The 23,813-nt window shown below is 35.5% G+C and overlaps 3 protein-coding genes across 3 annotated transcripts; 1 reads left to right on the forward strand and 2 right to left on the reverse strand.

The window, feature by feature from the left end:
• Positions 1–7,506: 7,506 nt before the first annotated feature.
• Positions 7,507–9,467, reverse strand: LOC119776400 (membrane-anchored junction protein). Its single transcript, XM_038274793.1, has 6 exons — positions 9,354–9,467; positions 9,076–9,121; positions 8,908–8,983; positions 8,047–8,145; positions 7,811–7,827; positions 7,507–7,647 (listed from the first exon to the last, which is right to left on the reverse strand). The coding sequence occupies exons 1-6, from the start codon at positions 9,452–9,454 to the stop codon at positions 7,507–7,509; spliced, it is 480 nt and encodes a 159-aa protein (XP_038130721.1). The 5' UTR covers positions 9,455–9,467.
• A 290-nt stretch (positions 9,468–9,757) lies between these two features.
• On the forward strand, positions 9,758–13,443 carry zgc:101765 (uncharacterized protein LOC450036 homolog). Its single transcript, XM_038274761.1, has 6 exons — positions 9,758–9,871; positions 10,130–10,380; positions 10,494–10,639; positions 11,473–11,612; positions 12,121–12,279; positions 12,377–13,443. The coding sequence occupies exons 2-6, from the start codon at positions 10,130–10,132 to the stop codon at positions 12,554–12,556; spliced, it is 876 nt and encodes a 291-aa protein (XP_038130689.1). The 5' UTR covers positions 9,758–9,871; the 3' UTR covers positions 12,557–13,443.
• Positions 13,444–17,388: 3,945 nt separating this feature from the next.
• On the reverse strand, positions 17,389–22,476 carry badb (BCL2 associated agonist of cell death b). The gene is made up of 5 exons (XM_038274782.1): positions 22,365–22,476; positions 20,752–20,843; positions 19,479–19,586; positions 18,752–18,960; positions 17,389–18,673 (listed from the first exon to the last, which is right to left on the reverse strand). Exons 2-5 carry the CDS (start codon positions 20,774–20,776, stop codon positions 18,524–18,526), a joined length of 492 nt encoding a protein of 163 aa, XP_038130710.1. The 5' UTR covers positions 20,777–20,843; positions 22,365–22,476; the 3' UTR covers positions 17,389–18,523.
• Positions 22,477–23,813: the final 1,337 nt, after the last annotated feature.

The following is a 23,813-nucleotide window of genomic DNA, read 5'->3' on the forward strand; positions in this document are numbered from 1 at the left end:
ATGATAAATGCAAGATGATACCGGATGTTTTATAAAATGCATTTCCAAGGAGGAAAATAAATAAAATAATATAGAAAAAAAAATGCTGTATGCCACTAACTCAACAGTATCATATCAAGTATAATTTTCTGACTAATATTTTCACAACTCAAGGTTCCTAAATTCATTAATACAAGTTTCCACTTTCCATTCGATCTTCAAAATGAGTTTCTGCACATTATGCTATAAACTATGCCACAATAAACTCCTAAAATGTATAGGTAATAAACTTGAATATTACCATCTATATATATATATATATATATATATATATATATATATATATATATATATATATATATATATATATATATATATATATATATATATATATATATATATATATATATATATACTGAAGGAGGAGCTAGAAAAGATGTGGAAAGTGAGAGCAGCAGTGGTGCCAGTGGTAATTGGAGCACTGGGGGCTGTTACCCCCAAACTGGGAGAGTGGCTACAGCAGATTCCAGGTAAAACATCAGAGGTCTCTGTCCAGAAGAGCGCAGTCCTAGGAACAGCTAAGATACTGCGCAGAATTCTCAAACTCCCAAGCCTCTGGTAGAGGACCCAAGCTTGAGGATGACACATACCACCCCACGAGGGGTGAGAAAACATTTTTTTTTTATATACATATATATATATATATATATATATATATATATATATATATATATATATATATATATATATATATATATATATATATATATATATATATATATATGCATATATATATATACACATATATATATATGCATATATATATATATACATATATATATGTATATATATATATATACATATATATATACGTATATATATGTATATTACCATATATATATATATATATACATATATATATATATAGATGTATATACATCTATATATATATATGTATATGTATAGATATATATATGTATATACATATATATATGTATATTACCATATATATATATATATGTATATATATATATATATATATATATTTATATATACTGTTTATATACTGTATATATACTGTATATTTAAAGATTACATGTAAACCTGGTTTCACATATTGTCATGTATGTTGAAAGTCTGTATTACCCAGGTCTAATTGAATAAAAAAAAAAAAAAAAAAAAAACAGAATTTGTGCATAAAAGAGACAGGGCTGCTATAAGATCATGTTATTTATCATATTTCTGATCGGTCCACTTTGGTCCGTTCACTACATGCTAACAGCGAACAATCCCTGTCCGATAATCTAACTCATCTTGTGAGGACAGATCCTTCCAGTTTTGACCAGATTGAAAAGGCCCAATTAACTTAAAGCTTTTATTTAATGCTATTTTGTTATTACCATCTGCTGTGTTCTTTAAATAACCCTAAACTGTACTTTAAAGCAATTGTTTGTTTTGATGCACTCCAGGTTTAAATACTGAATGTATATTGGGATCAAGGGTGTAGAATTTTATGTTCAACATTATCAGAGATGGGTATTAGGATAGAAAAGTTTGTCCTGTAACCAGAGGGCTGTTGGTTGGAGCTCTCGCTTTCTCTATGTTAATCGTTGTGACTCAGCCAAGACACCTTACCCGCCTTGCCTACTATTGGTGGTCACAGGGCCCGGTGGCACTGATTATATGGCAGCCTTGCTTATGTCACCCTGCCCCAAGGCAGCTGTGGTTGCAATGTAGATTAACACTCTCAGTGTAGGAATGTGTGTATGATGTGTGACTGATTGAATGCTGTGTGAAGCACTTTGTTTGGAGTCCTTGGTCTTGATAAAGTGATATACAATTGCAGGACATTTACCATTTTACTTTACTTTTCTTTGTGACATCACAAATACAGTAAACTAAAGTTTGGGAAAGAAATGCCAGTGCACAATGATGTTCCCCCCAGTCGTTAGATGAGTCATGTGTATCCATCAGAAAATAGCTCATACTGTCAGCTCCACTTTTAGTTTGAAGCATCTGATGTGCCAAGATAACTTAATCTTCATTAGTGCAGACAGAGTGTCTGCATTGTGTTTCACGAGATTAAGCAAGGTTGTTACTGGCTCATTGTAGTAATCTCAGATTTACATTTACTTTATTCTGTAGGGCATATTTGTGGTAAACATGCAATGTAAAAAAAAAAAATTAAACTAGTATTTCAAATAAGTATTTTAAATTAGTTGTCTAAATGCTTGATGCCTGGATTAAGATTAGGATAAATTTCATTCAAGTAGTTTCAAATTCTAAAATTTGGATTTATTTCTCTCCATAAAGTCCAAGATTTTTTCAAATAGTTTCACAGATTTCAATCCCTGGAAAGATTTGAATCCTTTTAAGGGGTGACTCCTGGATTGTGAAATCCAATGCCTCAGTGTCCTGACTGTGATGATGTTCTGATGTTGATTCCTTTAAAATCAGTTAAAGGCTTATTTATACAGACTGAATTTTTACCAACACTATACTGTGTGATGTTACATTCGTGCTGATTGATCTGTTCTTTAACAACCTTATGTTCTGTGTTTTTTAGTTGTTTTCACTGACTTGAAGCTGAAAATTCTTCTAGATGTTTATAAAAATGTTGGAAAAACAAGCCTCTCAGGTGATCAAATCATGAACATTGCAGGCTTGAGCGAAGACAATTGATCTAAATTAGCAATGGGGAACTCCTGTTAGCAAGGGCTTGTATCCTCCATTTTTTTTAGATATGCCCCTTGTCCAACACACCTTCATAAAGTAATAAGATGAATTACATGATTCTGGAGAAATTGGCTGCATACTGGGGAAGTAATTTAGCAACTTCATTCAAGTGAGTTAGATCAATCAAAATGTTGCAGGACAGCAGCCTTCAAGGACTTGAGTTGCCCACTCCTGATATAAAGCATCATGTATTTCTGCACCAGTGAGGCAGAAATACCATTGTGTGGAGAAGATATTAGGAGGTTAAAATGACAGCTTTACTGTCTGAAACAGCAACAACAGTAGGCAAATGTTTTAGTTTTACACATTAAAGTGATTATTATTTGCATTTCCCAGGCAGGTAGATGTTAAAACATCTCACTAGCCTTTCATTGATGGCTTTGTTTGTTTGGTGATTATCCCCAGCTTCAACTCTACCAGGAAAGACTTTCAAGAACTATTATTATTCAGAATTCACTGATCAAATCTTCCAACTCTACCCTGGGTAGTTTGAAAAACCTCCAAAAATTTAATTATTTTGGTATTGTATTGCTATGAATGCAATTTACGTTGTTTTTTTGTTTTTGTTTTTTTGTAAAGTGACATTTAAACAGCAACTCTATTTTAAAATGGCAAGATTCAAACTAATTGAATTTAAGAAAACAAAAGACACAAAAAAAACATTTATGAAAAATGTATCCAAGAGAGAACCCCAGAGCCTTTGGTTTTCTTTTACATAAAATTTTAGATCCCATTCTCCCATGCTGTTAAACACAAAAGCAAATCCTCGCTACAGGGCATAATGTAGACACATTCTTAGACATCAACACTATCCTGTGGGGGATGAAGCAGCTTGTGTCTAGAACAGAACACTGGCAGCTGTAGATGCCACATCGGTGTACCTTAATTGTAGTCTGAACTCAAACCTCTGGGTTTTAATCTGTGAGAACAGCTCGAAGATTACCAGAGAAGTGTTCCTGATGCTCACGGCCCTGGTGCCTTTAGGATGTTTACACAGTTTGTGCATAAGCGTGGGCTAATCAAGTTAAAACAGAAGAAGATTTTGTTTATACAAAGGAAATACAAACTCAGTGCAGGAAATAACCTTTTAATATGTGTGTGTGCACAATCGAAATAATTGTTTATGCTCCACTGATCGGACTGTCAGGATGATTGATGTGGCGCCCACTCGCCTCTAGTCTCTTCCATGTCAGCAAGAAGCAGTGAAGCACGTTTGCGAGTAAAACTATGATCAGCACAATAATTGTACAGACATTCAGAGGCTCTACTATCCTTTAACCTATAAAGTAAAGGTTAAGAACAGGAAAATAGATTAATTGTTTAGTTACTAATTTCACTAATTCATGCACTCAACATTTACATTTTTTTACATGTTTATAGTTACAGTAGGGAGAACAAGTATTTGATAAACTGCTGATTTTGCAGCTTTTCAGTTTCAGAGTATGTAGAAGTCTTTAACTTTTATCACAGGTACTTAGGGTCCGTGATGAACACTCGCCAAATTTGACTACATTTTTTATTTGGCGAGTTAATGCCAGACGTGGCGAGTAAATGTTTGGACCACAGTAGGGCTTCAGTCACGTCCTTTCTGCCTTTATTTTGGTAAGTCTTCCTTCTTTCCCTTTGTTCCTCTAGTGTCTGTTTCTCACACTCCAGTAAACAGATGCATGTACAGAGAGCACACCCCCAACCCCCCATTTAGCAACTCCGCCACTAGGTGTCACTACCGGATCCGTACCGGAAGCCCAATCAGTACCATCAGCTCATTTGTGCACATGCAAGCAGATATTCATCCAGTTCGCCATAATTCATGTCATTGTGGTACTAAAAGTACTTATTTCTAACCTTAAATCACTAAAGAGTGCTAATACACATCTTTTAAAAATGTTCTATGACTTTTCTTAGACAATTTGGTGCTTTTAACATTTTCACCTTTAAACTGCTTGTCTGATGTCTTTATCGGACATGCTCAGAGCAATCCTGCAAGATATAATTAAACCATGTTTATCTGCATTTTAGTTTTTTCTTAATTTAGATTATGCACTATATAGTCCTGTTTGCCTGACTGTGACTGGCTGGATGTACTCTCTTCATCCTCTGACATGGGAGCCGGCTCGGTGCTCGTCTGCCTGGCTGTGTGTTTCCTGGACGGCGCCGCCTTTTACAGCTGCTTTTTGTATCTCTGCTTCTGTCTCCTTCAACCCCAGTTGGCATCGGCAGATGGCCGCTCACACTGAGCCTGGTTCTGCTGCAGGATTCTTCCTGTTAAAAGGGAGTTTTTCCTCTCCACTGTCACTACAAGCATGCTTAGTGTGAGAAATTGTATTTGAATCAATGAGTCGATGCATTCATCTGGTTTTCCTTAGATAGAAAACTTTGAATCAATGATCTGGAGGATCTGGTTAAACTGTAAAGTGCCTTGAGATGACATGTGTTGTGAATTGGCGCTATAGAAATAAACTGAATTGAATTGAATATATACAATAATGTTAACACAATATGAAAACATAAAACTCAAAAAGATTTGATTTATGTTTAAAGTGAAAGCCCGGAAAAGTTAGCTCCTGGAAGTAGCATAGGATCCAATTTCCGGTACCGATCGGGCAGAGACGGGTGATAAAACAGAAAGGATTTTAATGCATTTATTTTCTCAGGAAAAACATTATTAAAGGAAAATTCTGGTCACATCCAGAATACAAACTTCTGAAAGTACTTGAAGTATTAAATTATTACATACTTTTCAACAAATTATAAGTGTGTTTAACTATGAGTAATTTTATTTGAATGTGCTTTACTTGAGGCGCCCATGTTTCTTAAGGAACACTACTGCCACCTATTGGTTTGTGACGTTATGATGCGGAATCGGCTATTGAGCAATTCCAATGCTGTATCTGGTGTTTGTCACAACGCGCTATTATCCCTGATGGCAATGACCAGTGGACTATGGGAAGCAGAGAGTAATGGATTGATGTTGTTTTCTCTGGCCAGAAGTTTGATGGAAATTCCTCCCCCTTCAAGTTGGAAATCCAACAACGAACCCGTCCATGGTGGATCATGAATTGAAAAGGTGAAATAGTTTAACGTTTCACAGAGCTAGAAACTAGCGTCCTGTACGGTGTCTGGGATAGTATCCGAGGTGTGCCAGGCATTGTGGGAGGCGCCACAGCCAGAGTTTCTGCCATTAGGTACCAAATAAACCAGGCTTGAGATTTTAGTACACTGCTATTTTCAAATATCCATTACTGTAAAAATGTCTATAGATGTACTTTTGTTATTTATTCTCCAGTTGCACAGTTTTTTATATTGTTAAAGCACTTTACACTACAGTGTTTTATTTCTTATCTTTTAACTCTTCACTATTATGTTGTTCTTATACATTTTTCTAAGGTCCACATTTGTGTGACAATTTTTTCCTATAATCTTTTTGCTGAAGTAAACACCAGAATTTCCCCATTGTCGGACAGTAAATGGATTTTCTATTATATTCTGTAAAAGGGGTAGAAAGATATAAGCAAATCTAAACAATGTATGTATAAAAAATATATCAGCAAAATCTTATATTCGCCAACAAAAAATATTTAGTTAAGTAAATTGTGCAAAATAGCAATAAAAAAAAGATTATATCAGATTTATAATCCCCACACTGCAGATATATTAGCATATGTCCTGAAATTACACCCAAACCCATTTACACAGTAACAGATACACAGGATTTTTTAGGGTCAACCAGAACCCTATGTTTTCATTCTACTTCCTGTACTGGAAAATATTTGGTATGGAATGTCAGCATAGTATGATAATCTCAGTGACAACAGAACTCAATCACCTGGTCCTGCTTGAAGTAAAGGTTATAGGTCATTGCATTAATGTTGCCTTCATTGATTGCTTTTTGGTTTTTCTTCTTATAGAAAGTAAACCTGGTAAAATACACCCTCTGTAAGCTATTTCTTTATCTTAAATAAAGACTATCTCTAAAACATGATTTTTTTTTGTGTTTTTGTGCTACTTCCCTGCAGATTATCACTCATCTAGGTTTATTTAGACAGATAGCTCCTTCTAATTGGCATTCTGTGATCATTGTAATAAACTGTGACTGTATTAGAAACTCTGTAATTTGATCTGAATGTACTCTGATAATAAGTACAGCATTTTATTCAACTATATATGGCTTGGCTTGTATTTGTTGTGAACTGACAGAAACAGAAGTACACATTATTTTCCCTTGAAGATGGGACAATATTTTTGAATATTTAAATAATCGTTGAACTACAATAAAACTGATGAATATTGTCAAATTAGTCCAAGCTCAAGCTTGTGTACATTTTAAGCTGTACAAAAAGTCTTTAACTGAAGACAACTTCTCTTTAGGTCAGGGGTCTGCAACCTTTCATATCCAAAGAGCCGTTTTGCCCAGAGTCCGACCAAGTAAAAGTTGTTTAGAGCCGCAAAATATACCATGACTTTTTCTAGAAAACCTTTTTTTTTTATCTTGTATAGGAAATTAGTTGTTGTCATCTCAATCAATCAACAATTCATGTATTTTTAATGTTAAAACATATAATTTTCAAGCTAATCCATAGAAAAATGTCTCTTAAAACATATTTCTGGTTCTTTTAATCTCATTCTTTTCCATTTTATAAAAAACGCTAAAGCTATTGATACCGGTATATATTATAGTAAATTATTTAGCTCTTTATATACATTTTAGCTACTATTAAGAGCCGCTGGAGAGGCTCCAAAGAGCCATATGTGGCTCTGGAGCCACAGGTTGCAGACCCCTGCTTTAGGTACTCACCCTGCTACTGAGAAAGTACATCCAGTCCCCATGTCTCTGAAAATTTCTTCAATAATGGCCTCCTCTAGCGTTGAGTTCCTGCAACTGCACTCTGGCCTCGGCTCATCAAAGACAGTAGGGAGCTGCCTCTGTTTTGTCTCCAGTAAAAAATAAAATAAAATAAAAAATAAAGTTTTTTAAATAATTTTTCTGGTTAAATATTTTTGTGATAGGTATTTTTTTTAAATTAGCAAATATTGTTGGACAAAAAAAAATCTTTCTTTGCACCTCATCATGATGAAATAATGAAAAACAACTCACCTCCTGTGTTATCTCCCCTGAAACAGACAAATAGTCCCACGTTACAGGATTTTTAATCAAAGCCAAAGGATTTGCTATTCATCACATCCAGCTCTTCCTAAAAACACTAACATTTTCTTCTTATCTTAATTGTCCTAATGTTCCAGTAGCAGATCAACAAAGTTGAACAAAAGGTTGTTTAAAGCAGACCCATGCAATACTGTCTGCTTATAAACAGATGTGAAATCCAACCTCACCGAGCCTTTTTTTCTTCTGCAGGTAGATGATAATGATGAAGGGGTAAATTAACAGCTTCCTCTGGTGGTGTCTGCAGAATTTCCTGCATCTTTTTTTATCTGAAAGGTATTGATAAGAAAAGACGCAAGGATGGATGGATGATACCAAGAGTGATGAACTGTAATATTTTACAATTATATTTTCATCAGGATGTCAGTGTGCACAATATTTAAAGCAAAAAGGACTGTTTGGAGTTCAATAATATTTGGCTAATATATATTTTAGCATTTTTTCACGATGCTAATGAAACAATTAGCTAATTGAACAGCATCTAACATCAGTTCTCACAGTGGAGGCAGAGCCTTTAAAACAGAATCACTAAATTATACATATACGTTATTATATATTATAACATTATACTCATGTTTATATAAGTTATGTTTAATATTTTGGTGGATTGTCTTAAAATAAATCATTAATTCTTTTAAATGGCATTTTAGAATTATCTAAAGGTTCCAGTGGAATTGAAGTAAAGATTAAAAAAAGAAAAATGTCACCTAATTTGTCATCAGAATATTTTCAATACCATACAGTCTTATTGTATGGCCATGTTGGTGAATAAATGAAAAGTGGCTGTTATGGCTGTAATTGTTAAGTGTACAGATGGAGGGAAGGCATAACACTGATAGGAGACTTACTTTTTGACATTGTTATATTAATTATGTTTACAATGTATATAGAAAGTCTGGAAACGATTTTCATAAAAAAATTTCTTAAATCAAATTTCTTTCTTAAAAAACTTTGTATACCCCTTCAGTTATAGTAAACACAAATAGCAAACAAAAGACAATGGTGAGAAAATAAACCAATAGAAAGGATACATGGAAAAACATTATAATGCGGAGTGGAGAAGGGCTGAAGGCAGTCCAAAGCAGCAAGAACTGTTCGAACAATTTCCTAAAAGTGTATAAGAGACAAAGTAAGATAAAAATATACAGAAACCGAAAAAAAATAAGGTTCTGTAATCATTACAGAGTCCCCGTAATTACCTCCATTTGTTGATCGAAGCCTTCATCCTTCAAAACTTCATCTTCACTGAGTATAAATATGTATAGAAACAGACAAATACAAATAACTATTAACAGGTTCTGGTCCAGAGAAAAAACAAAGAAAGTATGGAATCACACAATGTTATCACAAAAATAAAAAAGGGAACATGAGCCATACATCTTGAAATTATTTAATATATTCAAAATAAAAAATATAATAATTCAGATAAACACAGATAATCAAGTAACCACAAAATAAGTAAAAAAGTCATCCAAACCTAAAGCTGCTTCCTCCTCTGATCTTAAACCTGTAGATTAAACTACCAGCTTTAATGTATCGACTTTGTGAGAATTGGAAGGAGAAGGGTCGCCCCGCCATGGTTGGTTTTACGTAGCTGAAATTAGACAAAATGAAAATTTTAGCATTTCAAACATATATTTTTTCAACTTGTTATCATCAATTTTATAATATAAACTTCCAGTACCGTAATACAAGGAGAAAAAAAAATCGCTTCCTCAACCTCTAAATGTTGTACTGTCGCTTTAATATTCGGGAGCGGGACATGAACGGTTAACATCCTGACTGTCAATCAAACACCCGCTTCGTCTTACTATTGGTTGAGCTGCTTTTTATTACCGCCTCTATGCTGTTTGCGCTACTCTGATTGGATTTGTCTTTATCCAATCGGCGGTGCTAGTGGAGATGTCGCTGTGGTTACCGCAAAAGCCGCCCATATTTTCGTGTCACGTGACCGCCAGCTGATAACAGGAAGTGCAGCACGCTGTAAACTTGAGGGTAGGTATTTACTGTTTTTTTCTTATAGGTGAAAAGTGAAAACTTTTAGGGTTGATTATGGTATTTGAAATTCATTTAACAGAGATAATAAACATTTAAAAATTACGTTTACGTTGTAGATAAATGATAATTTACTTGTGCTGTGATATCGAAGTGATTTATTTATTTATTTATTTACATTAAAATATATTATATGAGAACCTTTTTATTGCAGTGTATTTTCTTATGCCCATTATGTTTCTGGGTTTTCATCATCAGATGTCCCCTACGCCCTTCTCCTCGCCCTCTGTTGCCCTGAACACAGGGCTTCAGATGCCCGTTCTGGGCCTGGGGACCTACAAGCTGTGTGGCCCTGAAGATGTGCACAGAGCTGTGGATGCAGCTCTGTCTGCTGGATATAGGGCCTTTGACAGCGCTGCTGTCTACCGCAATGAGGCTGACTTAGGGAAAGCCCTGAGAGAGCTCCTTCCCAAATATGGCTTGACGAGAAAGGATGTGTTCATAACTAGGTTGTTATATATATTTCTTATTCTCTATAACTGATTGTTTGTATGGGTAAAGCTGACCTGTTTTGTGTAGACTTTTCTCAGAATGTTATTTTCTTTTCTGTATCTTGCTGCAGTAAGTTGGGCCCTAAGGATCAGGGTAAAAAGGCCATGGAGGGGGCCCTCCATAGTTTGTCTCAGCTGGACTTGGAGTACATAGATCTCTATCTGATCCACTGGCCTGGGACTCAAGGACTAGCAGTGGCAGATGAGCGCAACCCAGGTACAGGGCTAATAATGCAATTTTTTTTCATTGATGAAAATTTTCATAACTTGCACAATAACTAATGTGCAATCACTATTTAATACCCCATGCATAACCTGTTTATATTTAATACCCTGTGCAATAATAGACTTTAGCTGTTATGTATATATGTGGATGCACTTCATATACCGTACTGTCTTTTCCTTATTTTGTAACCTTCTTTTTGACTATTTAGCCGATGTCAATAGTAAATTTCTCCACTGTGAGATCATTAAAGTTTATGTTTATTTTGCATACCCAAACACAAAACGTTAGGCACCTGAAATGCTTTATATATATATATATATAAATATATATATAAACAGTTGTACATTAGTCTTCCTTCCCCAATTTCCTTAAATTTTGTCAGATTACAACCGTAAACTTCACAATATTTTTGCTTTTTTTTTTTTTATCTAATGGAAATGATTATATAATTGGGCAACATCCACTGCGGAAAGAAACTTTCTTTCAATCCAAATTATAGACTTGCTTTGCAGGCTTACCTTTTCAAGGTACCGTACAGTGATTGATTTCAGCATCTTAATGGCATCTTTCCTTTTAGAGGTGCAAATAAATCTTAGCAGCCTTTAAAAAAGACACATTTTAATAGAAAAAAATAAAGATTTTAACTTTCCTAATTTGTATTCTTACTCCTAGTGATTTTAGATCAGCTCTCAGTTTTTGTGTGCATCATGTGTTGTGTTTGTCATGATAACAGTTGAGCTGACTTCTCATGTTCGCCTAATTGAAATGTAGATGCAGCTCTTGCGTATCATGATGATGTAACGGGGGCTCTTGTTTAATCCAAGGTAACAGAGCTCAGAGTTGGGCCAGCCTGGAGGAGCTTCATGGTCAAGGGAAGCTGAGAGCTATTGGAGTCTCCAACTATACACCAGCACACATGAGAGAACTGATGCAGAGCTGCAAAGTTCCCCCTGCAGTCTTACAGGTAGAACACTGCTTATAACCCAATTTGGTCTGAGCTTTAGCTGCTAGAATTCATGATATTTAGCATTCAAATCTACATCAAAATGACACTGTTCATTCAGAAGCAGCATAGCAGACTTAAATACATACACATTTGAGAGACTTCTAAGCCTTTAACCCTTTTTATGCATCTTTTCATAGATATTTCCTTTTAAACTGAAAACTTATGCCCGTAGAGTATATAGTTGTTACAATTTAGAGATTTTTTATTATTTACATGACAGTAGGGAGGAAAAACAATAAGCATTTGCATCATTAAGTCTTTGTTTGTGTTAACAGTCATTCATATGCTTCACAAGAAGCATATAGTCAGCACCTGAATGATACGTTTCCTCATAAGTCCTAAGAACGCAGGAGTGTACTTAGTTTCCTCCCATGATGGCTATGTGGTAATGGGGTGTTTCTTTTCCTGTGTCGGCAACAAACAGTATCATATGTCAGGTTGATTTGGGATTGTTTGCTTCCTCCAGGTGGAGTTTCACCCACGGCTATGCCAGCCTGAACTGAGGAGTCTCTGTAAGGAGTCTGGAGTTTGCTTTCAAGCTTACTCCTCCTTAGGAAAAGGAGAGCTGCTCACTGACCCAGTGGTCCTGGAGGTGGCAGAGAACTGCAAACGCACACCTGCACAGGTGTGTGCACCTTCCCTACTAAAGCAAACACTCATCTTATTTTTATCTATGTCAATATTTAACACATCATTTTTTCCCCCGCCCCTCCGTCTTTCAGGTTTTACTACGCTGGGCGGTGCAGCAGGGTATTCCAGTGCTGCCAAAATCCTCAAACCCAGACAGAATACTGCAGAACGCGGAGGTGTTTGACTTCAGCCTGAGTGACACGGATATTAACAGACTGTCAGCTCTGGACTGCGGTCACAGGTTCTGCTGGGATCCATCAGGAGTGGCCTGAAATAGATGCTGTGGGTTATAACAGGAGATCTTCTGTTTATCAGAGTGAAGCTACATCCAGAGAAACAGAGAAGTGACGTGTATAACAAAGTTTCTGAAGCATCAATCAAGTTGTTTTGTTTGTATTTTCCCTGATGCCATAATGTATTGTCCTTTTCAGTCAGTGCTCTGTTTACCCTTTTAGTTATTTCTGAGAAGGTTGCCTTTTAACGAGTGTTACTGCTTCGTTTAGAACAAGTATCACTGGGTTCCTACACATTACTTTCACAGATCAATGTTTTCACTGACTGCACTAATGCACACATAACTGCATTTCCAGCAGTCTGCAGCTCTCATCCACATAGAAATTTGTTTCATTGAGGAAAAACTAAGATTTTTATCAGCTGCATTATTTTCCAGCTCCCCACTATAACTTTCTGAGTTAGAAACAGAAACAATAGATCTGTTAGTCACTTTGTTCTGATTCTGCCGACATGAAACTTCAAATATATATTGTAAACATCACCATGTGTGCTGGAAATGCTACTATTGGAGCACCAATAGGTATCAGTGTTTGTATCAATGCATATATATTATTTTCAAACATATTCGACATTCAGCCAAAGTTAAAGCCTTTAATATGTTTGTTATTGTTAAATGTATGCTTATTTTAATTAACTTCAGTTTTGCCACTAGAGTACTCTGGAGGGTCTTCCTTAAGCTATTTTGCATTACAGCTATACATTTCCTCATATTTTATTCAGATTTCATTGTCTTGACCTACATAAAGTAGTGTGTTACTGTGAAGTACAAGGAAAATAAAAAAAATGTATATGTTCAAAAATTTTACAGTTCTGTCAATCTACTTTGACTAATGTCCTTCAGTAAAATCCAATGTGAATAACCCAATTAAAGCATCTCTTTGTTTTCCCAGAATAGTTTTTTGTTCAGGTGAATTAAATCCCCTCGAATTCAACGAAATACCGAAGTGCCTTAACCCCCAAAAAACAAGATTTATCACCTAAATAAAGTCAGAAACATGTGACACTGATTTAACTGTGTTCCGAACTTACAACTACTCCTTAAACTTCTTCACATTTCTCATTTTTAAATGTTTTAGAAAAGGAAACGTTTGAAACCCCCATACCAACACTCCCGTCTTAACTTTAATACCCTTTAATAAAACCTAGTTACCAGCTGTCCTCAAAAGCCAGCTCGTTATTAAGAGTCCACCCGTGAATCTAACCCCAGTATAAATCCAGCTGTTTATAACAGACAGCTTTAGAAAGACTAAGGAACTTCACAGGTCAGGGACAACTTTAGAGAGACAGATGTCCATCTAAAGCAGGGGTCTGCATCCTTTGAAATCCAAAGAGCTATCTTGATCTGAATCCGAACGAGTAAAAATCGTTTAGAGCTGTGAACATGTAATCTCTTAATAAAACGGCTTTTTTTTTTTTGTAAATGTGTGCTTTAGGAAATCTGTTCCCATTTTAAACAATTGAAAGTTTCTTTGTATTTTTAGCTTAAAAATAGACACAAAAAATATTAAACGTGCATAAAGATGAAGCATAGATTTTCTTCTGTAGGATATTATCTGATATTTTGATGTTGCTTTAATTTCCAAACATACGATCAAGAAATAGACATTTTTGGATATTTTAATTCTTTTTTGTTCTGAAAATTTATTCAAATATTGTTTAAAAAAAGCGATCAAATCAGTTGGTTCTATATATAATTTTGGCCACTATAAGGAACCAGCATAGAGGTTCCAAACAGCAACATGAGTCCAGAGCAGCAGGCAGCAGACCTGATCTAGAGCAATAGGCTAGAGAAGGTGAGCATTTATCACAGCAGCAACCATGATGGCCTTAGTGATTAAAGGCAGTTTAGTGTCTGCAAAGAACAAAACAAAAGCCTATCGGGCCACTGCAATGTAAAAAAAAAAAAAAAAATGTGGTTTTCCCTCCACTTCCTTGTTTTTGTCAATTTTGTTTTGCTCGTTCACATTAAAACAAAAATTCTTTGTATCTCAGAGGGAACAAAATGTGAAAATGTTTGTAGGGTTGGAAAACCTTGACTAAGCTCTTCTGTTTGAATCCTGCACACAACTGAACCTGAAAAAATAACAGTAGAAGCAATATTTGTAAAGCTGCATAGGAAGTCTGTGAGGATCATAAAAAAAAGTCTGAATTTTGAAAACATTTTTTTACTAAAGGGTAGAAAAAAATGACTTAAGCAAGTCTTAAAATCATTTATTCATGACGGCATATATCAATTTTCACAGCTGTAGAGAAAATACATTTACAAAAGGTATTACAAACTGACAAAAAAAAGATAGTCCATTTTTCTTTACACAAAACTTTAAATTCAAGTAATAATACAATTGTACGCCAAACTCCTGGTGCCTAAGCAGGTATTTGATCCAAGGACGTGCTAAGTCTGAGTCTATAATCGCTTTGCACGTTTAAATCTGTGCTTTCTAGTGTAAAACAGACAGTGTGGTTTAAGGCTGTGATTGGGAAAAAAGTTCAAGGCTGGCTCTGTGCTGTCAAATCACAGGTTAAACAAATGTTCAAGGCAGCTCATTTTATTACTAAGCACTTCAATCCCAGCTCAGCTTCAGTTCAGATCTAGTCCTGTGTCCATCTCAGAGTTCAAGGTAATCTCTGCAAGCTCCACTACTGAGGCGTAAAGCTTTCCAAAGCGGTGAATTAACAAATAGAAGAGTAGTTATTGTCTTTAAACGTACAGTAAATGGATGAGTCGTTAAACAAGGTGGCACCGTTCAGATTGTCTGGAGTTTCAAATGCACACCAAGCAAAAAAAAGCTATAAAAGACGGAACCAGAGCCATAAAATATGATCATAGACAAACCCGAGCACTTCACAACTCAACCCAACAAGCCGAGAGGAAGACAATTAAGACACAAGCAGGACAAACTTACCACCATTAATAATCAGATATTAGATAGGCCTTACTTTATTTTTCTTTAAACCAAGCTGTATAAAAATGCTGATTTCAGTAAGGGGCTTTAACAAACTGTTTAAATATGTGCCAACAATGTTAAGACAACACACAGGACTGGGTCAGCGCTCCTTACTTAGTCCTTTAAGAAGTTTTACCCACAAGTCAAAACTGATCAGTTTAATAAACCACATTTAAACTTTTCTTTTTATAAAAACAGCCTACAAAAAGACTTTAATGAACAAACCCTTTGCAGCGTTTGGACACAAAAAGCGTCTTATTTTTCAATAATAAAAAAAACTCATGCCGCCATCTATTGAGGCTTACAGCAGTCGATTCATTTAAAACAGTGAAATTTATCACACCAGCCACAGATTGTGCAAAGCCTATTGCTTTTTGAACTGCTGGGAAACCTCCTAAATAAACTTCTGCTTAATTCAGTTTGCTTAAAACCTCCACCAAAGTAATTTAATTAAACATTTACAAGATATTTACATTTAAAAATATTTGTTTTTCCTTTTTTTTTCCTTTGCTGGTCAGAGACTTTAGAAAGATAGATTTGTTTGTGCTTTAAATTTCATCGGCTACAATCTAAACCCTGAAGTTTTAATTTAAAGATATTATTTGTGCATCATCACAGATTGTCCAACGAAAATGATTGTTGTTCTTTTGATAAATTTGATCTAATAAAGCATTTTGCTGATAGTCGAGTATAATGATTGCTTAACACAGAAAAGGCTCTGAAGCAGAGGAACAAGTTTGTATATAAAAAAAAGAATTCTGACTTTTAATCTCAGAGTTAAAAGTCAAATTACTTAGAACTCTATTGCAAAGACCAGGATTATCACTTCAATAAAGTAGGAATATTACAATTAGCCATATGTCCATCAGATTAATTCTGAAATTAAAGTCAGAATAAGTCAAAATTCTGAGATTAAAGTCAGAAAAAAAACATTTGTTTTATCCTTGACCTAATCCTCTTCCTTAAATCAATCAATTAAAAATCCATCATCCAACATTGTACTTACTAATATCATCTAAACAGGTCAGTGCTTGTGTCTCCTGTGATCAAAAAGAAAGAAAATGCCTGCAGGTTACTTGCAAGTCTTCATGGCAGACAAAACTATGGAGAAACAAATTATCGTTTTTAACTCCATAAAGGGAATTTATCAACATATTTTACAGCAAGAAACTCTGAAAATCTTTAATGATAAATGAATCACTACCTGTCATTCAAATCTTCCAAATTCTCCAATTCTAAAAAAGATGAGCACTGCCACATTTGGACAACTCTATATGGAATCACACAGCTGTGTGTAAATAATAACACCTCTAAAATGACACTGTGATTGAACACACCTGAGATGGCATATTGGCTTAAAAAAATAAAGTGAATCAGCACTAAATGCATGAGGATACAATGCTGTGTATGCTATGTTTCAAGCAGGGAGTCAACAGCCAGGCCATCAACTACAGACCACAGCTGTTAAAGTGTGTCAGGATAAGAAAATGCTTTTTTTTCTGCTGATAATTAACTAAACTTGCATTGTAACGAGCTAAATGAGATCAGCTGACAGGAGATGGAGCTAATGCTTACTACATGGGAAGCATTGGCTCCATCTGACTTTATTATTATTATTTTATTATAGGGGAAACCAAATGTATATTGACAGAGTATAATTGGTGTAGCAGAGGATAATGATGTGTAGTTTAAACCCTTACAGATAAAGCAGAGGGGAGACTCCTTTTCCCCACGTTCTTCCTTTTAGCTGACTAAATCTCTTCATGGTCCTGGACTTTATTGAAGCATATACGCTATAGCTTTTTACCATTGCTGCTTTATAGCATTTACAAGTCTGTAACAAGGCCCTTATCATTCTGGTCACCTTTTTTATTCTTTCTACATGTCCACTTATTTTAAACAACAAAAAAGACTATTACTATCATGAGCTACAAGAGTACAAGCTTGTTAAAAGAAGAAAGTACGCCCTTTAATTGCTTGTCTTTTGGTTTCTTTTTCACATCTTTGACAGCTGTTGACTGCAGAAAAATTAGTCTGCTCTACAGTGAGATGTGTCTAAGACAATAAAAGAAAAGAAAAAAACAGGATCGACCAGCAGAACAAGGCTGAGTTATTCTGGTTTGATCCAGGTCATATTTTATAACAACTGAATGTTAAATTTAGGTATTGAATCACAACCAATTGAAATTGGGAATGATAGCAAACCTTTAGGGGCAGAAAACCTAATTTACTTGAATTCTAAGTATTTTTCAGAACGTGTACCTCCATAATACATCACAGTAAATTATAATCAATGTTAAAAAAAAAACTTAAATAAAACTGATAGGTATGTAGGTATACGGATGAAACGGTAATGAATGCACAATGTTCCTGATAACAAGTAATATCTGGATTTAAAAGGTGACAATCCTCGACTTCTAATATGAATTTCAAGTACTATTCAAATATATTTTGAATGTGGGTAATAGATTTGATACTTTTCATGGACTTTACATGTTTTTTGACACAAGCACTAGCTCTTAATTTCAGTGACCAATGTGCTAAAGCTCTGCAGGAAGAACAAGATGATGATGGAAAAACGAAGAAAAGGGAAGAACATGTTGGTTAACTGCAGTCAAGACTAAAGCATTCAGTAATAACGCTGCAGCTGCATTTGTCCCTGATATCCAGCAATCCTACAGCTAGGGGGCATGAAGTGGAGAAGGAGAAAACTGATCCAATAACCAGGCTAAAAAAAAATTATTATATCTATATAATTTTTTTTTTTCAGGATATCATCTCGCCTTGCCGGATTTTGACTTTCTTTCCCTAAAACACAAAAAAACAGCCAAACATGTTTAAATCACTTCTTACACTTCCAAAAAAAAGTAAACGTATATAGCAAAAGTTATAAACGTCCTATTTAACCAAGTCCTTATACCTGGAAGCCTTTTTCCAGTCACAGGTCAGATTGTTTAGTGGTCGTCGTTTTTTCCCCACTATCAGAACCTTGTTTAACTCTTATTCTCCTCTTTGTTCAGTGCATTGCGTGTGGTTTTCATGGTGACTGTTCTCTCCCTCCATCTCCTGGTGACTGAAAAGGTAGCTCCACCAGCTCTTGGAATGGCGTATTGGTCTGTTCGTCCCCGTGCTGCTCACCTTCCTCAACTCCTGGGAAACAAAAAGCAGAGCAAATCCGTTTAAAGTTGAAAGCCAGGCCTACAACACTCACTATAGTCTCACTCTTACCCCTTTATCAAGCAGGGTGACAAACTCATCACTCATCCTTCGAAGCTGCCGGCCGTACTTCTTGGCAGCCCACAGAGCCGGAGGAGCTGAATTAGATCGGCCCCTGAATGGATAGCCCTCAGTGGGAGTCCCGACCTCCTCCTCCCCCCTGGCCTCCTCCTCTCTGGTGAATGCGTGAGACTCCGAGCTCAGTCTGATCCGACGATGTGCTGCAAAGTGAAAGTTAAAAGCCAAAAAAAAGGGTTCTAGATTATTCCTTAATGTACCTCCATTGAGGCATTAGCAGATAAAACAAAGCAATGGAAATCTGCAAGATCAGAGATTTAAGCAGCCCTGAATTGTTGAGAGGTTTTTTTTAGATGGAGGAAAAACAGGTTTCGCAGCATTTGAGAGAGAAAACAGCAAAAGGTTTCGGTAAAAGCATTAAAGGAGAGTGACACAGATGAGATAGTTAAATGTTAGAGCTGTTGCGTCTATTAATACATTAAAAAAATGCAGTAATTGGTCTAAAATTTTTTCGCCACATGATTTGATTTTTAATTACTTCTTCAGAAATGTTCAAGCATAAAGACTAATACAGACTAATGCAACAGTTTGCAGCTATAAGTATAACTGCAAACATCTCAGATGGGGACTTTTCATCTATTTTTAGCCTTAACAATTACCCAGTGTACAGCCTCTACACCCCACTCCACATTTCCCTAAAAAATCTCCTCCGGTTGCCTACTTTTCCCACTGTTTCGTATCCTTGGCTCCTTGTTTCTTGTTTCCTCCACCTCCTCTGATGGCTCAGTGTCGCTGTCTGAAATGGTAAAGGTTGCAGCCATAATAGGATCTGGGAAAAGAAAAGACACATTTAAGAAGTTAAATCAAGAAAAGAAAGCAGAATTTTTCAGATCCTATAGAGAGTGCACCTGGGTCAGCACTTCAACTTTCCTTATTTATTATCCGTCATGTTATTTTTTGTAATTAGAGTTAAATTATCAACTTTATTTAAAAATGCTGAGTAATAATTTCAACTGATCTGGACTTTATGCATCTTGCTCTGAATCAGACCATATAATTACATCGCTAACTTGATTATTGTTATTTTTTTTTTTTTGTTAAATTTTAGTTTTAATGAAATTTTTAACAGAATTTAATTGAACCAATCTATGTTGATTTTCATGCTGCACTTATTTTGACCTTTGGAAGTCAATGTACCATAGACACCCCCTGATTCAGCAGCATTTTTCAATTCAATTCAGTTTATTTCTATAACGCCAATTCACAACGCGTCATCTCAAGGAACTTTACAGTTCAACCAGATCATACAGTCAGATGGTTTTCAATCTAATGAAAACCAGTTAATTGCATGGACTCATTGACTGGGATGCAATCCCTCATACTAAGCATGCTTGTAGCGACAGTGGAGAGGAAAAACTCCCTTTTAACAGGAAGAAACCTCCAGCAGAACCAGGGTCAGTGTGAGCGGCCATCTGCTGAGGATGACTGTGGTTCAAGCAGACAGAAACAGAAATAGAAAAAAAAAGCAGAGATACAAAAATAAACTGTGGTTGCTATTTTTTTGTGGAGGACCGGTAGAGTTGATAAAGTGGCTCTAACCAGTTGCTCTTTAACGTTCTCCCTTTTATAACACTATCCCAGCACACAGGGCACATATGATGGCATTTCAATGATTGTTTCTGTGAGGGAACCACCTGATAACACACCCAGCTGCCTATCAGCTTCTCCCCCATAAACTGGTCCAAAGGTTTTGCCAACAAACGGCCGCGCAAAAACAAACCAATTTCCCTCTTAGCACGCTTTAATAAGTCTGTTATTTGACAATTTGCTTTAACATATTTGTTAGCGGGGACATAAAATGTTGTTCACTCATGTGAACACTGGCTCTCTTGTTTTGTTGTTGTTGTCGGAGGAAGACAAAAGAAACTTCGTACAGGAAGGAAGCTGCTGCGGCCATTCTCCGCTAACTACGGCTTTTAAAGACGGTTCCTTACCCGAGGTCTCTACCGACTGAGCCATAGGAGCGAGGCTGTGACTTTAGCTGGCTTCATTCGGCGGCAGCTGTTGTTGTTCTCATCCGTGTCTCCTTTTTCTTTTTTCTTCTTCTTCTTCTTCTTATGGGATTTTATGGCGGTTGGCAGACTTGTGAATTGTGCATTACCGCCACCAACTGATATGGAGTAAAGCAAGATAACAGGAAACGATTCACCCCCCCCCCCCCCAAAAAAAAAAAAAAAAAAAAAAAAAAAAAAAAAAAAAAAAAAAAAAAAACCTGTGTAACTTAAACCAACATAATACTAAATCACATTTGCCCATATAATTTTAATTTACTCTAGGTCATCTTAACTCTGCCAGTTTCTGATGGTCCCATCGGTCCTCCCATCATACTTCCAACCATCTCCCAGTTCAAATCTTTAATGTCCAGATATTTTTCTGCAGCCTTCACTATTATTTTGATTTTTTCCGTTTTTTTTGTTGTCTGTGCAGTACAATTAATTACTTCTACCATGAAAAGAACAAAATTTGTCTTTTTAACAATAAGTGAGTCTTCATTAATTTTTGGAGATTTCTCTAGAGGTTTGGAATTTGCCTGTGTGTTGAACTGTAGGTTTGGGTTTTTCTGACTGAGATGGGATCCTTTTTGCAGCTTCAGCGTAGGTTATTCCGAGCTCAAATTTCATTTTTTTAATTTCCTCAGACCTTTTGCTTGCTTCACAGCCGCGATAGGCAGCAGTATGTTCTCCACCACAATTACAGCATTTTATTTTAGCTTCTTTTCCACATTTTCCGTACTCATGTTCTCCTGCACACCTTCCACACCTCTGTTTCCCTTTACAAACTGCTGCAACGTGACCGAATTTTTGGCATTTGAAACATCTCAATGGTGGAGGATTGTAGATTTTGACATTATAGCTTATGTAACCGATGAATACTTTGCTTGGTAATTGCTCTTCTTCGAATTTAATTAGCACAGATAAACTGTCAGATCTTTCTCCGTTTCTTGTTGTTTTTAACCGTTTTACTTCTTTTACTTTTGCACCGCTTATGTTTTCCAGAATCTCTTTTTCAGAAATTTTTAGAGGAACTCCTCCAATGACTCCCCTGCTGATCTTTTTGTTCTCCATTAGGCTGCACTGAACTCTTATCCCGTCAATTTTGTTGATACGTATTGCTTTGCCTTGCTGGGCGCTGTCTCTGCAGTTAATTAGCAGGTCTCCACTGTACAGAATTCTGGCACCTCTGACTTCTCCGACAAGTTTATTGATGGTTTTTGTTAAGTGAACCGGATTCCAATTTGTAAAAGAGTCTGCCTGATTAACGACTTTGAATATGACTTTGAATTCATTTTGTTGTGCTGTGGAATGTATGGAATGATCATCACTGGATTGTTCTGAACTAGATTCCCCTTGAACTGATCTCTGTTTTTTCCGCTTTTTCTCATTTTTTGATGTTGCTATCTTCCAACCTTCATTGTCACTATTTCCCTCTTCCATCCCACAAGAATCGCTTCCTGTTTCCTCACTACTCACGGCCCAAGACATTTCTCCATAAGCAGCTTCAAAACACGCGCCATGCACCAAACGACCATCCACATGCCCCGCGTCTCCTTTTTCTTTTTTTTTTTACTCTATACACTTTAGCTCCCGGGCTCACCCAATCGCTGCGCGTCACCGCCACTCCGCTGCGTGCTGACGTCACTGTTGCGAACCGGGACTTGTTTGTCTCTTCGCGCAAGGTGCTTGGTCTGTACGTTCCGTGGTGTAAATAAAGTTAGTGAGGGAGAAAAAAAATGTCGATCGGCTTTAGCGTAATACGGAGAGTAGACGCGCACCCACATTTAGTTTGTTTCGTAGCCTAATTTTCTTTTGTTGGGGTTGATTTGTGGAACATATTAGATCCGGAGCTAAAAGATTGTACCACATTAACAAGGTTAAAAAACATATTTAGAATAATAAGACAAAAATTATGAAAAATGTGAATGCAATTAAGTGAAGTAAGATATTGGGTGCGTTACCTTTTTTTTCCCTTTCTTTTTCCTAAAAATAATGTTATTATTGTAGAATAATATTTTTTCCTAAATTCATACGTTGATAATAAACGGTAGCCATCTTTTTTATCTTATTTTTCTTCTGTCCAATGTAAATTGCCTATGGAGGGTGGGCATTGTAAGCTTCTTGCTTCTGCCAATACACCCTTTTTCAGACTGTTTTAATTTATGTTATATGGACATATACTGTCTTTATTATATACTTGTATGTCTGGAAAAAAAATAAAAATTAAAAAATAAAATTAACATTTTTTCATAAACAAACGTTAAGAAAAAAGAAAAAACAAAAACAAAAAAACAAATCACCTGCCAATATTTAAATGGTAAAAGTACACGCAACAAAACACGAGACCAAAAATCGAATAAAGAAGAAATTAATTGAAAATTGTTATGTCAGTAACTCATCACATCATTTCATTTATTACACGCAAACTGATGTTTTAACTGAAAGATTGATTGTTGATACAAATATTTTTATTATTATATGAAAAGCAAAACAGAGAATGCTAACTATATATATATATATATATATATATATATATATATATATATATATATATATATATATATATATATATATATATATATATATATATATATATATAAATCTTTTTACATGTGTATCAGGAAATGGCCAGAGAAGTTAGTTTCATTTTAAAACTTGAAACATGTGTGTGACTGTCTATGTAGTTAAGATGTGAAACACTGTGGATTCTGAACTAAAGTGATATACAAGTGTGTTTGTAAATTTAAGAAACTGTATAAGTAAAAAAATATTGGAATGTTACAACAAAAGTGATGAATTGTTTATGGATAAGACAAGATGTTGTTGGATATTATTGGACATGGTATTATAGTAATTAGTCTGGTGAAGACTGGGGTTTATATCCATTCATAAAGCACCTGTTCTTTCTTTTAAGATGTTTGAAAAGGAACAGGTACTACAACAGTTTTTTCTTATTATTTTTATTAATTACAACGAGAAAAAAAAGTTATTTGTTTTGTTTT

This window comes from Cyprinodon tularosa, unplaced genomic scaffold (assembly GCF_016077235.1).
Source record: "Cyprinodon tularosa strain WSP-4 unplaced genomic scaffold, ASM1607723v1 ctg93, whole genome shotgun sequence".
NCBI lineage: Eukaryota > Metazoa > Chordata > Actinopteri > Cyprinodontiformes > Cyprinodontidae > Cyprinodon > Cyprinodon tularosa.

Excerpts from the sequence above, each read along its gene's own strand:
- LOC119776400 (XM_038274793.1), bottom strand. The coding sequence starts at position 9,454 with ATGGCGGGGCGACCCTTCTCCTTCCAATTCTCACAAAGTCGATACATT. Across the intron at positions 9,122-9,353 it reads AGAGGAGGAAGCAGCTTTAG|TGAAGATGAAGTTTTGAAGG; the intron begins GTTTGGATGACT and ends ATTTATACTCAG. Across the intron at positions 8,146-8,907 it reads GCATTATAATGTTTTTCCAT|ATAAAAAAAGATGCAGGAAA; the intron begins GTATCCTTTCTA and ends AATACCTTTCAG.
- zgc:101765 (XM_038274761.1), top strand. The coding sequence starts at position 10,130 with ATGTCCCCTACGCCCTTCTCCTCGCCCTCTGTTGCCCTGAACACAGGG. Across the intron at positions 10,640-11,472 it reads GGCAGATGAGCGCAACCCAG|GTAACAGAGCTCAGAGTTGG; the intron begins GTACAGGGCTAA and ends GTTTAATCCAAG. Across the intron at positions 12,280-12,376 it reads GCAAACGCACACCTGCACAG|GTTTTACTACGCTGGGCGGT; the intron begins GTGTGTGCACCT and ends TCCGTCTTTCAG.
- badb (XM_038274782.1), bottom strand. The coding sequence starts at position 20,776 with ATGGCTCAGTCGGTAGAGACCTCGG. Across the intron at positions 18,961-19,478 it reads GATACGAAACAGTGGGAAAA|CACATCGTCGGATCAGACTG; the intron begins GTAGGCAACCGG and ends TTCACTTTGCAG. Across the intron at positions 18,674-18,751 it reads TCACCCTGCTTGATAAAGGG|GAGTTGAGGAAGGTGAGCAG; the intron begins GTAAGAGTGAGA and ends TTTGTTTCCCAG.